General features: G+C 52.6%; 1 protein-coding gene across 34 annotated transcripts in view; it reads left to right on the forward strand.

Moving 5' to 3' along the window:
• Nucleotides 1–15,155, forward strand: part of LOC113255995 (apolipoprotein L3-like) — a 51,267-nt gene that overhangs the window by 27,150 nt on the left and 8,962 nt on the right. For 12 of the 34 annotated variants that reach the window (XM_057316480.1, XM_048218164.2, XM_048218167.2 and 9 more), the window contains 6 exons: nucleotides 872–4,796; nucleotides 5,138–5,882; nucleotides 6,285–6,327; nucleotides 6,421–6,616; nucleotides 7,612–7,738; nucleotides 10,752–11,615. The exons of 2 other annotated variants lie outside the window; for them this stretch is intronic. In XM_057316480.1, the coding sequence (XP_057172463.1) occupies nucleotides 872–1,721 (850 nt within the window). In that variant the 3' untranslated portion in view covers nucleotides 1,722–4,796; nucleotides 5,138–5,882; nucleotides 6,285–6,327; ... (1 more) ...; nucleotides 7,612–7,738; nucleotides 10,752–11,615. Of the gene's footprint in view, nucleotides 1–871; nucleotides 4,797–4,883; nucleotides 5,883–6,284; nucleotides 6,328–6,420; nucleotides 6,617–7,611; nucleotides 7,739–10,751; nucleotides 14,289–15,155 lie in introns of those variants that run through there. 20 more of the 34 variants (XM_057316465.1, XM_057316470.1, XM_057316458.1 and 17 more) reach the window with 20 other exon arrangements.

Consider the following 15,155-nt stretch of genomic DNA (forward strand, 5'->3'; position numbering starts at 1 on the left):
GAAATCACTAAGAGGAGACATCAAGGTGGGGGGATTCTTGCTAACCTGACTCAATGGGTTCTTGCTAAGACTGGGCATGACAGGCTGTCAAGGACAGAGCACCGAAGACCAAGGTCAAGGCCGAGTCAGAGGAGGGCAGAGACGAGCCCGGGTAACATTTGGTCAAGGAGAGAGTCATTTTCAGCCCATGCTCAGTGTACAGTTTTATTGGGGCTCAGTCACATGCTCCTCGAATGGCTGACCTATCGTCTTCAGCTCCCCCTGGAGGTTACTAAGGAGTTTCTAGTTCCTCCTTATGTCAGAACTGACAGCACATGACCCAAAGCCCCCATCATACATCATATCTGAGTCTAGCCAGTGGCCAAAGGCCCAGGCAAAGGAAGCAGTCCTATCGTTCTAGGACCCTTGACATCCTAGGTGGGGCCTCGAGTTCACTTCTCAGTGCCAAGGGCAAAGGGCAGACCTCTCTGTGGGTGAGGTTAGTCCTTCAGTACACACGAAGATTCTCCTAATGAAAACTTTCCTCTCCAACCCACGTCCCTTTGATCATCTACAGAGTTCCCAGGCTACAAACACAGTGGTCCTGACTGTGTGGACCTGTCCTTGACTGTGAAGCCATCTTCATCCAGTACCCACCACTCAAGAGCTTCTTAAGTTGACATGGACTGACTTATTCCCCAATGGACCATGTGTGACGGACCATGAGCAATGTACAGAGTGTGTTTAACTTTGCAAGACAAGGTCCTCACATCTGTAAAATTCTTTTCCATTTGATTTATAGTAAACGGTCTGTGGTTTATGTAGGATCGATGGAATGAAGCCCCCTTTACAGATAAGCTTTTCTCTAATCTCTTGACCTTCACTGTTGCAGGGAGGAGGCGGATGCAGTCCGTGAAGGTCTGGACAGGCTGGTTATGGAGGCCGAAGACCAGCTGTCTACGGAGGGTCTTTTGAGTGTGTTTCCCCAGGTGAAACTGGATCTTGAGGAGCGTATAAGAAAGCTCCGCGAGCTCGCAGATGATGTTGACAGGGTGCACAAGACCTGCACCCGCTCCAACATGGTAGCCGGCTCCGCTGGCATTGCGTCCGGCGTCCTGACCCTCCTTGGTCTGGGTCTGGCACCTTTCACCGCAGGGGCCAGTCTGACACTCTCGGCAGCTGGAGCGGGGCTGGGAGCAGTATCCGCTGTGACCCAAGTGTCTACCAGCATCATGGAATACTCAAGCGAGTCGTCCGCACAAGCCCAAGCCAGTCGCCTGACATCAAGTGAATTTGACAGAGGGGAGATAGCTGCAAGGCTTCTGCATGACAATATACCCCAATTTTTTTTCTCAACAGGTAAATTCGTTCAAGCCCTGCCAAAAATTGCAAAGAACGTTCGTGCCATCAAGCTCGCCAGAGTCAAACCTAGCCTAGTAGACAAGGCCTGGCGCATCATGAGAGGTCAGAGTGTCTCAGTTCGAAGTGGCAGGCAGGTGATGAAAGCTTTTGGAGGAACTGCTCTGGGAATGAGCAAAGGAGCCCGGATCATGGGTGCGGTCACCCCAGGTGCCTTCCTTGCAATGGATGTGTACAACCTTATGAAAGACTCAAGGCACTTGAAGGAGGGGGCAAAGGCAGAGTCAGCTGAAGAGCTGAGGCAGGATGCCCAGAAGCTGGAGCGCAAGTTGGAGATACTCACCAAGATCTATGATAGTCTGTCGGAGGGCCGGACTCCATGACCCCCAGCAGGGCAGGGAGCAGGGACATGTGTGGGTTCCTTATTAGATGGGAAGAGAGTGCAAAATAAAGGTTTTGGGATGGGGTGTTGAGGAGTTGGGCATTTCTGTACTGAGCCCAGTGAGGGAGGGGTTCATGCAATGGCACAAGGGTGGGGGGAACGTTTGGCAAGTTGTCGTTGCTCTGTGGGGGCGGCGTGTGCTGCGAGACCACTGAAGTTCTAATGAAATTCTAAAGGTGGTTTTGGAAAAGTGGTTGATTTGAAATAAGTAAAAAAAAAAGGTGGGGTTGGTGGTGTTGAATAGAAAAGAGAAAGCAGATGCCAGTGACAGGTCAAGGAACCTTGCCATATGTTGAGGAGATGGACCAGCTTGGGGCAAAGAGACACTGCCTCTCTGAGCCTCAGCGTCCTCATCACTTGGGGGTGGGTGGGGGACAGTGTATTGCTGATCCTTGTGGCTTTCCCAATCTTGTCTTCTACAGACGGCTTCAATAAATATGGACTGATGCATCGTACCTTTGTCGTGTTCACGTGGGGCTTGCCTGGGCTCTGGAGGCCTGACTTCCCCTCCCGATGGGCTTGTCTTCTGAGATCTCGGGGAGCAAGTCCTCCATTGCTCCTCCTCCTTGCTCACTGGGCTCCCGCTCTCCCATCTGGTCATCCTCCTCAGACCTCAGCACCCCGCAGACCACACCGGGACTCCCGGGGACGCTTCGTACATCTGGCATTGGGCTGAACACAAGTGTGTTCTCAGCCAGTGTCCAGAATCGGGATTGAAGGGACAGGTGGCTGTGTTTTTCTGGTGGCAGGAGGACTGAGCCCTGAAAGCTGCAGACTTCCTCCTCCTCCTCCCTCCCTCCCTCCCTCCCCCGCTCCCTCCCTCCTGGAATGCCAAGCACCTCAAGGCCTCCCCTTCCCCACCAGGGAGTCATGTGATTCTCTCTTCCTTCTTTCTTTCCCAGACTCCACCTGACTTCTTTTCCTCCCAGTCCCTCATCCTGCCCTATTTCTGGGAGGGGGCTCCTGGCCATCCTTGTTCCTGTGGCTTCACCAGCCCAGCCATTGGATTCTGGGGAGAAGGCGAGAAAAGCCTCACTTAGCTTTCTGGTCTAGTTGTCCCTCAGGACTCATGGCCAGGGATTTTCTGCGCTGGGGTTAAAGAGAAGGAGGTATCGGGGATTTCCCCAGCGTTAAGGAATCGAGCCCTTAGTTTCTTTCCACGGGCCTGTTGTTCTTCTGTGCCAGGCGAGCAGTGTGGGAAGTTGAGGAAGGAAGTGGGGTGCCTGGGGGGATTCAAGGTGCAAGCCTCACCCAGAACCCCCCCCCCCCCGTACTGGATGGCGTATTAGCCTGAGAAGATGCATGCCAGCACGCTAGGATTTGGGGACCAAGGGACGGCATGGGGAATTCCAGGGCCCCCAGGTAGACAAACTGCAGCAGCCAGGCCTGGGGCCAAGGCAGGAATCTAACCAGCTGGAAAGAGGCCGTTGTTGCAGGCTCTACTCAAAGCAAGTAGTCTTGTTATCCAGGCTTCCTAATCCTCGGTGAGTGGAATAATGCTCATCTCCACGGCTTTTTATTTTTCTCACCATCCTTTATGCATCCTGTTAGAGACCAAAACTGGGAACTGCAAAGCCTCTGCAGTGTCCCACGGGAGGCAGGGGTGCGCAGGGTGTGAGGTTTGAGGCCTTCGGATAGTTAGCGTGGGGTATCGCGAGGAGCAATAGATCAGCCGCCCTGGTTCTGGTCTCGGCATTCTCTGAAAGTCATCGTCCATCCAGCAGGAAGGGCCCTTGGTGGGGCCAGCCTCTCAGATCGAAGACCGTGGGACCCGGGAACCGTCCCTCCCCCTCCCACGATGCACGGGGATGTGGAGAGTTGCCCGTGCCGGCCTAAGCCACAGGACACTGGATGCCAGGGACCCTTGGTTCTACCGCTGATGCAGGAGGATGAGGGCCCTGACGTTCAGATGCTGTGGCGTCCCCACTGCCCTTCTGGGAGCGAAAAATCTCAGTAGGGCTGTGAAAAATTCAGCAGCGAAGTATTTAAAAGGCCCCTAGGCGTCTGGATTGTAGGAATCCGGTTGCTCAGAGGATCAGGAAGGAATGAGATTGGTTTAAAAGACAGAGTTTGCACTTGCTGTCAGAACAAATGCTAACGTCTGACCCTGGTACAACGAAGGACCTGAGATCATGACCTGAGCTAAAGGCAGACCAACTAAACCACCAGGTGCCCCCCAACGTTGCCTGTCCTGCCTCCACCTGGTGATGCTGAGGCGTCTGCGAGACACCTCCCTTAGCAGTGAGATGGGGTCTTGCCCACTGAAGCGGGATTGCCTTCACAGTGCGCTGAGTGGCTTATTGACCGACGATGCTGCCCGAGACCCCCACCTCTGGACCTGTGGTCATCCGGGGTGACTTTTCTTGTGGTCCTCGGGGGTCAAGTTGAGCCATATATTTAGTCACTAGAGCTTTAGGGTCCCCAAGTGGGCTGGACTCAGCACATGTCCCTGCAGTGCAGATGCCTGTCCCTCCCCTGACGTGTCTGCAGCCCCAGCCTGGTTGCCGCACGGTGGGGCTGAGTTCGGGAGCCTGTCCACGTGCACAATCCGCTCTCATGCGCATTAGCCCATCGGGCCGCAGCTCAAATGGACATCGCATCGCATTCTTCCTCTCACAGTGGTTTCATCGGCTCGTCATGTGCAGGGCGTGCTAGTGACTGGGCGACGAATCAGGAGGAAGGGAGGTTGCAGAAAAGTGACCAAGAAATAACCAAACAAGGAGAGGTGGATAAAACAGAGCAAGCCTGGAGGGTCTGTGGGGAGACTCATTTGCTGAGGGTCCCACAGTCTGTCAGTGGCAGGAGGGCTGAGCAGGGAAGGACCTGGAACGCAGGGGTGGGGCTGGCCCTTTGAGGCAGTCAGGGCAGACTAGGGAGGGTAGGACACTAGGACCAGCCCGGGTGTGTTTGTTTCATCAGGAGCTGCTTGAAGTTGACACTTTCAGTTTCCCTTTAGGTCCATATGTTTGGGCTCTGGGTGTGGTTACTGCACAGACTCCCAGGCAGGTCCTCCCAGGTAAGAACCGCTGGATGTGCTTCAGCTCCTTGGTGAGCTTGAAGGGTGGGGGCCCCAGAGCAGGGAGATGTCTGGGCTTGGCTCCCTGCCCCCCACCGGGCCCTCTGCTCCCCCCACTGTGGGGCAGGAAGAGAAGAGCAGGCCTGTGAAACTGCAGCAGAAAGAAGGAGGGGCCTGGGGTGGGAAGGGCCACACCAAAGATGGTCCAGGCATGGAAACTGAAAACAGCAAACTGTAGACTTGTGGGGTCGACAATAAGGGCGTGAGTTTTATCTGTGTGTTTATGCGGACAGAGGCAAACCTAGAAGTCTTGGGATTGCTAAAATACCATTTCTCACCAGACAGCTGCATCAGAAGGCCTGGTCTTCCCTTCTGTCCTGCCTGCGCCCACCAGGAGCTCTGTGACCCTGGGTGAGTGCCTTCCCTGGGAATTGTTTGTTCACATCTCTAAAAACTTGTCTTCAGTCTTTTCCTGTTGATTCGTGGGATCTATCGTGTTTCGTGCATGCTCAGCTTTTCTGTGCTCTCAGTATCGAGGGTACTGCGTCCTGGCCTCTCCCTGTAGTCTGACTTTGTTCGTGGTGTCCTTTGCAATTTTTAATTTTTAAGAGGTCAGATAACTGAAACTTCCCCTTCATGGGATCTGGGATTTGCATCTTGCTTAGAAATTTCCCCAACTCTACATTATTTTTTTTAAACATGTCTTCCAGGACATTTGTAGCTTTTTCTCTCTAGCTTACATTTAGGTCCGGTTGGGATTTATTGATTGATTGGTTGACTTTGTACAAGCCTTTCGTTTTTTCCTTCTTCTCCCCCTCTCCCTCGCCCTTCCACCTCCTTCTTCCCCCCTCCCTCCTCCTCCTCTTTCCCCTCCCCTTCCTCCTCTTTCTCCTCCCCTTCCCCTTTTTCGTCCTCTTTCTCCTTTTCGTCCTCTTCCTCCTCTGCCTCCTCTGCCTCATCTTTCTCCTCCTCCTTCTTTTCGTCCTCCTCTTCTTCTCCACCTGGTTCAAGACATCTTTAACAGGGGCTGACTACAATCCATAGAAACCCGGCTTTTCTTCTGGCTTCAGAGGAACCTGGAGTGCAGTAAGGAAATGACCCCCACTGTTCGTTAAGGATTAAAAGTAGGCTGAAGGGGGAGGGAGTGGGGCTCGATGTCCACACCTGGCCTGGCCTCCCTGGGGGAGGTGAGGCTTTGGACAGCCCTGCCGAGGCTCAGGCATCTTCCCCAATCTAGTGGGAGCCACAAGAGCACCCTGCTCCTGGGGGTGTGAGGATGGTCAGTGAGGGAGCACGTATGGAGCCCTGCCTGTCGTAGACAATTGATCCGTATTAGCTCTTAGCAATTAGTAAACACACACGTTCCTGACCTCCAGGAAGTTCAGAGCATTTGTTCCCATCTTTTCTTCTGTGTTTGGTTGTATTGCTTCTATAACTTCTCAGATGGCAGTCTCCTTGTCCGATTATCTACTTCTTGTGCCCCAACAGGATGGCAGGAGTCTGACATGGCTTGGGAGTGAGCTGGAGGGAGGTGAGTAAGTTTCCTTAGATATCCGCTGGCAGAAGCCGGTAGACAGACAAGCACATCGGGTAAAGTCTACTTTGGCATTTGTATCCATTTCAGAGGGAAGCACCAGAGACCCGGCCCCTCACTGCTTCATGCTGCCACAGCTGGCTCACATTTGACCCCACGATTTGTTCTCTCTTCCCCGGGGGTGAAGCGACACCTCCTTCCAGCCGGGACACACGCAAGTTGTAGGGAAAAATCTGAGATCCTCGTATTGGCACCATGACCTCAGAAGCCAGTGAGCACAGCCCAGGTAGTCAACTTCCACTTCTCTGGATGATTCCTTGAATTGCAGGGCTGCCTCCAGCTGAGTTAACCTACGGAAGAATCAGTCCCTTGAAGTGTCTTTGAGGCCCCAGGAGGCATCAAGGGAGTCCCCAACGCAGGGATCTGTAGGGACACCTCCCTCCTCTTTTCTTCTCAGGGTCATGGCCAAGGTGCTCACTTCCTCTCTTCCCCTGCCAGTTGCCCATCAAAGGACCCAGAAGTGAGGCCAGGACAACCCACAGGGAGGTGGAGGACAACAGAGTGTAAAGGAGGGAGGAAAGGGGTCCTGAGTCGGGACAGGGGGAGGAGGAAGACCGGCAACCGTGGAGGCTTCTCTTGCCCTCTCGCCCTGTCCAATCCCCCAGCATGGCCCAGGATGACTGTGGGGCTTCACAACAGAGGCCATTCCCTCCAGCTGTCACCCTGGTGCCAGCCTGAGTGCTCAGTGAGGGTCAGTGGGCAACCTACCTGGACCCCAATCTGGTCTTTGCTACCTCCCACCTGTGTGACCTTGAGTGCCTTACCTAACCTTCCCTGTAAAATGAGAATATTTCCTTGTGTTGTTTTGAGGATCAAATATAATGTGTTTCCATGGTTTGGGCCATTGTCTCTTCCAAAGTGTGTCCTCCCTAAGTATTGTTGCTGTCCCCTCTATCTGGAACCTGTTGTTGCCAGGTAGAAACCTCCCCTCCCCCAGCATCCCCTGGCCCCCCACTGCTATGTGAGGGCACTTGCCCCATGTCCCCACTATAAGCACCTGCTTATCGGATATGAAAGCGGAGCAGGAACTGATTCTATTGATCTCAATACCCCTGCCTAGGCCGGTTCTCAGCTATTTCCCTTCCCGTCCTCCCCCAATCCAAGAATACAGAGATTTAGCGCTGTGGGTTCCCTCAAGCTAAGCCCTGGTTTTCTGTCTCCCTTAGTGAAGCAGGGAAAGGAAAAAACTAAACAACCCCTCATTTATTTCTTTCCATCTAGAGAGCTACACTTTTGTCGAAGAAGTCATTGAGTGTTTCCAGAACACAGTGAGCATAGAGGAACTGCACTTCTTGCTGACTGACCATGAAGCCTGGGACCGATTCGTGGCTGAGGCTACGTTGTCCAGGTAACACCCGGGGATGCCCCAGGATGGTCACCCAGGTCTGTACGAGGCAGTATCCTGGGGTTGGGGTTGAGTATGCTCCTTCTCAACAATCCATGAGGAACATGTCTTCCCTGACATTTGCTGGCAGTGAATGGCCTCGGATTGAGAAGAGGCGAAACCTGCAGAGGGCAGGTGATGGGACCTTGGCCTTAACCCAGAGCAGACCTGTCTCTGCCTTGGTCTCTTCATCTGCTCGTTTTATCCTGAGGAAGTGGAAATAATGCACGTAAAGGGCTTAGCCTAGTGACTGGCACATAGTAGGTGCTCAGTTAATGTTAACTTTTTAGAAGATTGCTGAGAAGAGACAGGGGCCAAGGGTCTTCTTCCTGGAGATGTGGGCCTAGCACGGCTTCCTCTGGGACAAGTGAGAAGAACAGTAACACCTCAGTCTGTGAACCTCGGGATTCGGACTAGAGCCTTCCCTCCCCATCTACGGAGTTCTAGCAACATTCAGGATCCTGCTGGCTCACGAGGTGCAGAGGCTGGAGTGGAACTGGACCGAGCTGGGTTGGATCCTGACTCCATCTCTGCCCAGCTCTGGGGCTCTGGAGCTGTATGTCTTGGAGTCTCAGATTTGTCATTTTTTCAATGAAAACAGTAATTCAGTCTGATAAGATGGTGGCGCAGGCCTTATTATGAATGCAAGGTCAAAGGTGAGGAACCAAGTGCAGTCATCCTGTCCTAAGGCCCAGGAGACCTGGACCAGGGCCAGAGCTGGTGGTCAGGATAGACCAGGGTTGGTGGGGTCTGGGTTGGAGGACTAGGTAGGCTTGGAGAGCAGGGCTGGACTGAGTGGCGCTCTAAGGCACAAATATGAGGAGACCAGGGACCTAGCAGAGGTCCTGTGAATGAGAGAGTGGACATTTCTTCCTTCCCTTCTTTATCTCTTCACCACCAGGCATATAGGGTCATGAGGGGGTGTCTCCTCCATACCTTGTCTGGTTGCTGGCGGGTCTTGACTGCCATTTGGAAGCCTCTTCTCTTCCACATAGAGCAGCCCCAGACCAATAATAGAATGAGGCAGTGTGGCTTTGTGACAACTTCCAGCTCCACAGGAGGCAGCAGCCAATTCTGTACTCTTTGGGGATTTCTGAGCCTCAGAGGTCCCCACCAAAGCGACTTCCTCCACTAGCTTGCCAAAATGCAGGTCATTCCCGGTTTAGTGATTCATAGAAGGTTCCCAGAGTCTCTTGCATCTTTAAGAGATGTCGGAAAGTTGCACATGGCCTTGGGGTACCAGCTAGGTGTGAATCAGGCTGGTGACACCTGTGAGGTCGGGTTGCTGGGTGGTCGCTCGGAGTCCATGCTGTGAGCTGGAGAGTCTGAGGGGAAGCGGGGTACTGGGTGTCCTCCCTCGCAGTCAGTTGGGGCAGTGACTGGGCTCCAGCAGAGGACATCAGGCTGGGGGAGAGAGCGGGTGCCAAGCAAGATGCTCGTTAAGGTGCCTTCTCACTCCGAGGTTTTGTTTTCTTAAGTTCCAAGTGCCCAGAGTTAGCCAAACTGCAAAGTCTGAGAGCACAATCCCTAAGACTGCCTTTACTGTTGGGACCCACTGCAAATTGTGGAGGCTGTCCCCAAAGCACCTTGTGATTCGATGATTCCCTGGAAGCACTCACCGAGCTCAGTGAGAGCTCTCACTATCAGTTATGCTGTGTTACAGGGAAGGATACAAGTTCCCATCAGCTAAAGAGAGAGACACTTGGGGCAGAGTCTGTGAGGGTCTCCAGTACAAAGATTCCATTGTCCTCGGGAGGCCTTACTGTCCTGTATTCAGTGTGTGACAATGCACGTGGAGCATTGCCCACCAGGGAAGCTCACACTGTGAAAGTATAAATAATGATTATGACACTTATTAATATGGTAAAGAAGACTTAATTCATGCCCTGGGTGTCTGGAGTGTTGTCATAGATGAGAGAGTTTGGGCTCAACTAGAAATAGAATGAGGACAGCTAGGAATTTATAGCCATGGGGCAGGGCAGGGTCAGAGGATGGGAAGTCACTAAGAGGAGACGTCAAGGTGGGGATTCTTGCTAACCTGACCCAGCTGGGTTTTCCTGAAGCCAGGTCAAGGAGTTCCACATCGAAGGTGGGATTTGATCAGATGTCCATGGTGATACGTATGAAGAGTGTGTGGATTCTCAGTAAGCTGACCTAACAGGGTTCTTGCTAAGACTGGGCACGATAGGCTGTGAAGGACAGAGCACAGAAGACCAAGGTCAAAGCCTAGTCAAGAGGTGGGCTCAGAAGGGCCCAGATAACGTTTGGTCAGGGAGAGAGTCTTTTTCAGCCCATGCTCAGTGTACAGTTTTATTGGGGCTCAATCACATGCTCCCTGCATGGCTGACCTGTCGTCCTCAGCTCCCCCTGGAGGTCACACTAAGGATTTTCTAGTTCCTCCTTAGGTCAGAACTGAGAGCACATGACCCAAAGCCCCCATCATACATCATCTCTGAGTCTGGCCAGTGGCCAAAGGTCAGGCAAAAGAAGACAGTCCTATGGTTCTAGGACCTTTGACATCCTAGTTGGGGCCTAGCAATCACTTCCCAGTGCCAAGGGCAAAGGGCAGACCTCTGTGTGGGTGAGGTTATTCCTTCAGTACACACGAAGATTCTCCAAATGAAGGTTTTTCTGCTCCAACCCACGTCCCTTTGTTCATCTACGGAGTCGCAGGCTACAAACACAGTGGTCCTGACTGTGTGGACCTGTCCTTGCCTGCGAATCATCTTCATTCAGTACCCACCACTCAAGAGCTTCTTAAGTTGACATGGACTGACTTATTCCCCGATGGACCATGTGTGATGGAGTATGAGCAATGTACAGAGTGTGTTTAACTTTGCAAGACAAGGTCCTCACGTTTGTAAAATTCTTTTCCATTTGATTTACAGTAAACGTTCTGTGGTTTATGTAGGATCGATGGAATGAAACCCACTTTACAGATCAGCTTGTCTTAATCACTTGACCCTCACTGTTACAGGGAGGAGGCAGATGCAGTCCGTGAAGGTCTGGACAAGCTGGATATGGAGGCCGAAGACCAGCTGGCTAGAGAGAGGTTTTTGAGTGAGTTTCCCCAGTTAAAAGTGGAGTTTGAGGAGCGTATAAGAAAGCTCCGGGAGCTCGCAGATAATGTTGACAGGGTGCACAAGAACTGCACCCTCTCTAAGAGGGTAGCCGGCTCTGCTGGCGTTGTGTCTGGTGTCCTGACATGCGTTGGTCTGGGTCTGGCACCTTTTACAGCAGGGGCCAGTCTAACACTCTCGGCAGTTGGAGCGGGGCTGGGAGCAGTATCCGCTGTGACCCACGTGTCCACCAGCTTCTTGGAAGACTCAAAGGTGTCGTCTGCAAAAGCCGAAGCCAGTCGCCTGAAATCCCTTGGCAGTGACAAAGAGAAGATCGTTGCAAAGGTTCTCCGTCACAGCGAACCCCAAATTTCTTCCTTAGCAGGCACTTGCGATCAAGAATTGCAAAACATTGCAAGGAATGTTCGTGCCCTCAGGGTAGCTTATGTCAATGCCAGGCGCCTCATGATACGGAGAGACTCAGATAGAGCCATTGCCCAGTTCACTGGTAGGGCTATGTCAGGTCTCTCCCTTCTGATGGATATGCTCGACTTTGTGAGAAACTCAGAGGGGGCAAAGACAGAGTCATCTGAAGAGATGAGGCGGCAGGCCCAGGAGCTGGAGAGCAAGTTAGAGGAGCTCAGCAAGATCCATGAAAGTCTGATGGAGGGCTCGATTCCATGACCCCAAAGCAGGGCAGGGAGCAGGGACATGTGTGGGACAAAGACATGGAGGTACCTTATTAGAGGGGAAAAGGGCAAAATAAAGTTTTTGGTATGGAGTGTTGAGGAGTTGGGCATTTCTGTAGCTGAGCGCAGGGAGGGAGGGGTTCATGCAGATGGCCCGGGGGTAGGGGTGGATGTCAAAGAGAAGAGGGAACATGGAACCTGGAATATGGAGGGAGGGGGCTGGAGAGTGAGGGGAATGGACTGAAGAGGACACAGGGGACATGTTCAAGAGAGGTGTGGAGGAACAAGCAATGGGAAGGCCAGGAATAATAAAGTTAGAATTGTCGGAATATGCGAGAAGACGGTGGGTTTGATTTTTCCATCTTAATACTTAGTTCTTAGCCTTCCTGAAGTTGACAGTTGCTACTCAGGGTCGGATTTGACCACCGATCGTAGCAAAGACAAATAGGCTGGTCCACTGGTACAAGTGACCAGACCCGTGGCTCCCCTTCCACATCCCAGGAGCGACCGGGTGCTGTCAGCATGGATGCAATCCCCTTAGATGTGTCTGCCAACCACTCTGATGACTTCAGAAGTCCCCATTGTCCTATGTCCAGTTTGCAGCCCCTACTCCCCCCTGCAAACTGTCCATAGACAGAGGGAGAAGCGGGAGGTGGGGTCCCTGCTCTGAAACACAAGTCATAAGGTCCTGCATGGCTGAGCCAGGTACCCGTCCCCAGGGGATGGAGACACTGGGCGGGGTGCCGGTTGTGCGCCCCCGTCGGCTGACTCTCCCTGCCTCCACTTGGTGATGCCCTGGCGTCTGCCGGACACCTCCCTCAGCAGTGAGAGGGGGACTTGCCCACTGAGGCAGGATTGCCTTCACAGTGCCCTGAGTGGCTTATTGACCAAAGATGTTGCCCGAGACCCCCGCCTCTGGAACTGTGGTCATCCGGGGTGACTTTTCTTGTGATCCTCGGGGGTCAAGTAGAGCCATATTTTCTAGTCACTAGATCTTTAGGGTCCTCAAGTGGGCTGGACTCGGCACATGTCCCCGCAGTGCAGATGTCTGTCCCTCCCCTGATGAGTCTGCAGCCCCGGTGGGGCTGTGTTACGGGACCCCGTCCCGTGCACAATCCGCTCTCATGCACATTAGCCCATTGGGCCGCAGCTCGAATGGACATCTCATCGCCTTCTTCCTCTCACAGTGGTTTCATCGGGTTGTCACGCGCAGGGCATGCTAGCGACAGGGCGACGAATCAGGAGGAAGGGAGGTTGCAGAAAAGTGACCAAGAAATAACCAAACAAGGAGAGGTGGATAAAACAGAACCTTAACCCACTTTCAGACGTCACAGCATCAACGTTGCTTTGAGTTTGGCCCCTTCCCTGAGTTGCTGGCCCCAAGCCACCACCTGTTGCCTCACCTGGCTTTCCCCATCTGGAAATTCAGACCAAGCTCCTGGCCCACTCGTGGGTTGATCATCTCAAGCCCTGGAGTGCGATTCTTGCATCATCATTCTGTCACTCTGTCTGTCCCTCAAAGCTGGGGGAGGAGCCATGATGCCCCAGGGACATGTGCCGGGGACCCCAGAAGGAAGGGTCAGGTTGGCTTCCATGTGCACACGTGTGGGGGTGAGGTGCGGGGTACGGGCCCACCCCCAGCCCCTTGGCCAGGGCAAAGCAGAAAAGCCCACAACAGTGCTGTGGCTATAGCTCTCCCAAGCTGTGGGGCCTTTTCCGCTCAGCTGCTGTATCTGTACAGGGGCCCATCTCTCCTAGGGTTGCCAGGGGAACCAGACCTGCCTGCGTGGCCGGTATCCCCACAGCACCTGGCACACACTCAGCTCTGGCCACCGTGGCTGCTCTGAGCATGGACCACGTGGGAAGCAGCCTCGCTGGCTGTTTCCATGTGCTCTTTCCTGACACTAGCCTTCCTAGAAGAGTCCTCCTTTAGAGAGAAAGACATCTGTCATCAAGCAGAAAGAAGCCGGGTAGAAAACAGCAGCGTTTCCTCAGCTCTCTCCCGCAAACGTCTGCATCCCTGCAAACAGCACTTGGACACCAAGTCTAGAGAGTCCTGATTAGATCCAAAGGGGTGGGGGGAAGACAGGGACAGGGTGACTGCAACAGGGGATTTAAGCCCCTCCCCCAGGTGCCATGGGAGCAGAGTAGGGCACAGGGACTCTGCCAGGGAGGGTGCTGGAGGGCTTCTCAGAGGAGATGATGCCTGATTTGGGCTTGAATTCTGAGCATGGTTTTTCCAGGTGATAGAAGCAGGTGTTTCTGGCAGAAGGGTCTACACCAGTAAATGCCTGGAAGCCACAGGGGTGTGGCACTCAGTGGCTGCACTATGGCAAGTCAGCTGTGAGCACTTGGCATGTTGGGGACAGGAAGGTGAATAAGGCAGGCACACCGGGGAGTCGCCGGGGAGTGCAGTGGAAGGGACAGAGAGGAGGGGGTTGGAAACAACCCCCAGGGGTCTGTAGGAAGACTCATTTGCTGAGGGGTCCCACAGTCTGTCAGTGGCAGGAGGGCTGAGCAGGGAAGGTCCTGGAACGCAGGTGTGGGGCTGTTCCTTTGAGGCAGTCAGGGCAGCCGAGGGTGGGTAGGACACTAGGACCGGCCAGCTGTGTTTGTTTCATCAGGAGCTGCTTGGAAGTGGACACTTTCAGTTTCCCTTTAGGTCCATATGTTTGGGCTCCGGGTGTGGTTACCGCAGAGACTCGCAGCCGGGTCCTCCAAGGTAAGAACCCCTGGATGTGCTTCAGCTCAGAGGAAGATTCCCTGGTAAGCTGGGAGGTTGGGTGTCCCTGCCCATCTACTGACCCTCCAAACAGCTCTTTAAGTTAAGGATCATGGTCAAGGTTATGTAGATGAGGGGGAACCTGCTGCTCCAGCCCCAGGTCCCAGGCTAATCCTCCTCCCATCTTTAATGCTTCACCTCCTAACTTCTACCATTGTACTTTAATTTACATATTGATTGGCAACAAGTGCATTTTGTTCTCATATTTAAAGGGTCTCCTTTGTTCTAGAAGTTAAAAATTGAACAAGGAGGTTTACATATGTGTGATATTTTCCGTTTTGTTTACTGTCGAGCTAGCTTGTGAAATACAGTTGCACATGCTTTCTTGGGCAGCTTTCGTTTTTCCTGATTTCTAATTGCCTTTGTTTTTATGCTTTGTAATGTTGTCTTCAACATTTCCTCCTTTTCTTTTGAACTGTGCATTATATTAAGTATTATATCAAATATATTATTATAAGTCTCCTTTCCCCATAGAACTCTTCACTTCGTATTCCATTCTGGGCTGGATGCTCTGTAAGCCTTCAGTATGCCCAGCTGTAGTCCTTGGATTCCTTTCTGTCTATGTTAATTTTCCTGTTTCCTGGACCTCCTATCTTTCTGTGTCTTGGTGTCTTGGTTATTATCCTCTACCTCACCCCGTAAACACACACACTTTTTCTTTTCTGCAGCTCTTTCTGAGGTTATTTTCTAAGAATTGATAGCAATGGTAACTTGTCATTCCTCATGTAGTTCCATTTCTTTGTCACCTTTTTGTTTTTTTTTCTGGAAGTTTTCCTTAACTTTTCCAGCCTTTCCGTAGGCTTCTTTAGTTTGTCAATCACTTTTTAATTCCTAAGATCTCTTTTTTTCTC

Source organism: Ursus arctos, unplaced genomic scaffold (genome assembly GCF_023065955.2).
Source record: "Ursus arctos isolate Adak ecotype North America unplaced genomic scaffold, UrsArc2.0 scaffold_21, whole genome shotgun sequence".
In the NCBI taxonomy this organism is placed as follows: Eukaryota; Metazoa; Chordata; class Mammalia; order Carnivora; family Ursidae; genus Ursus; species Ursus arctos.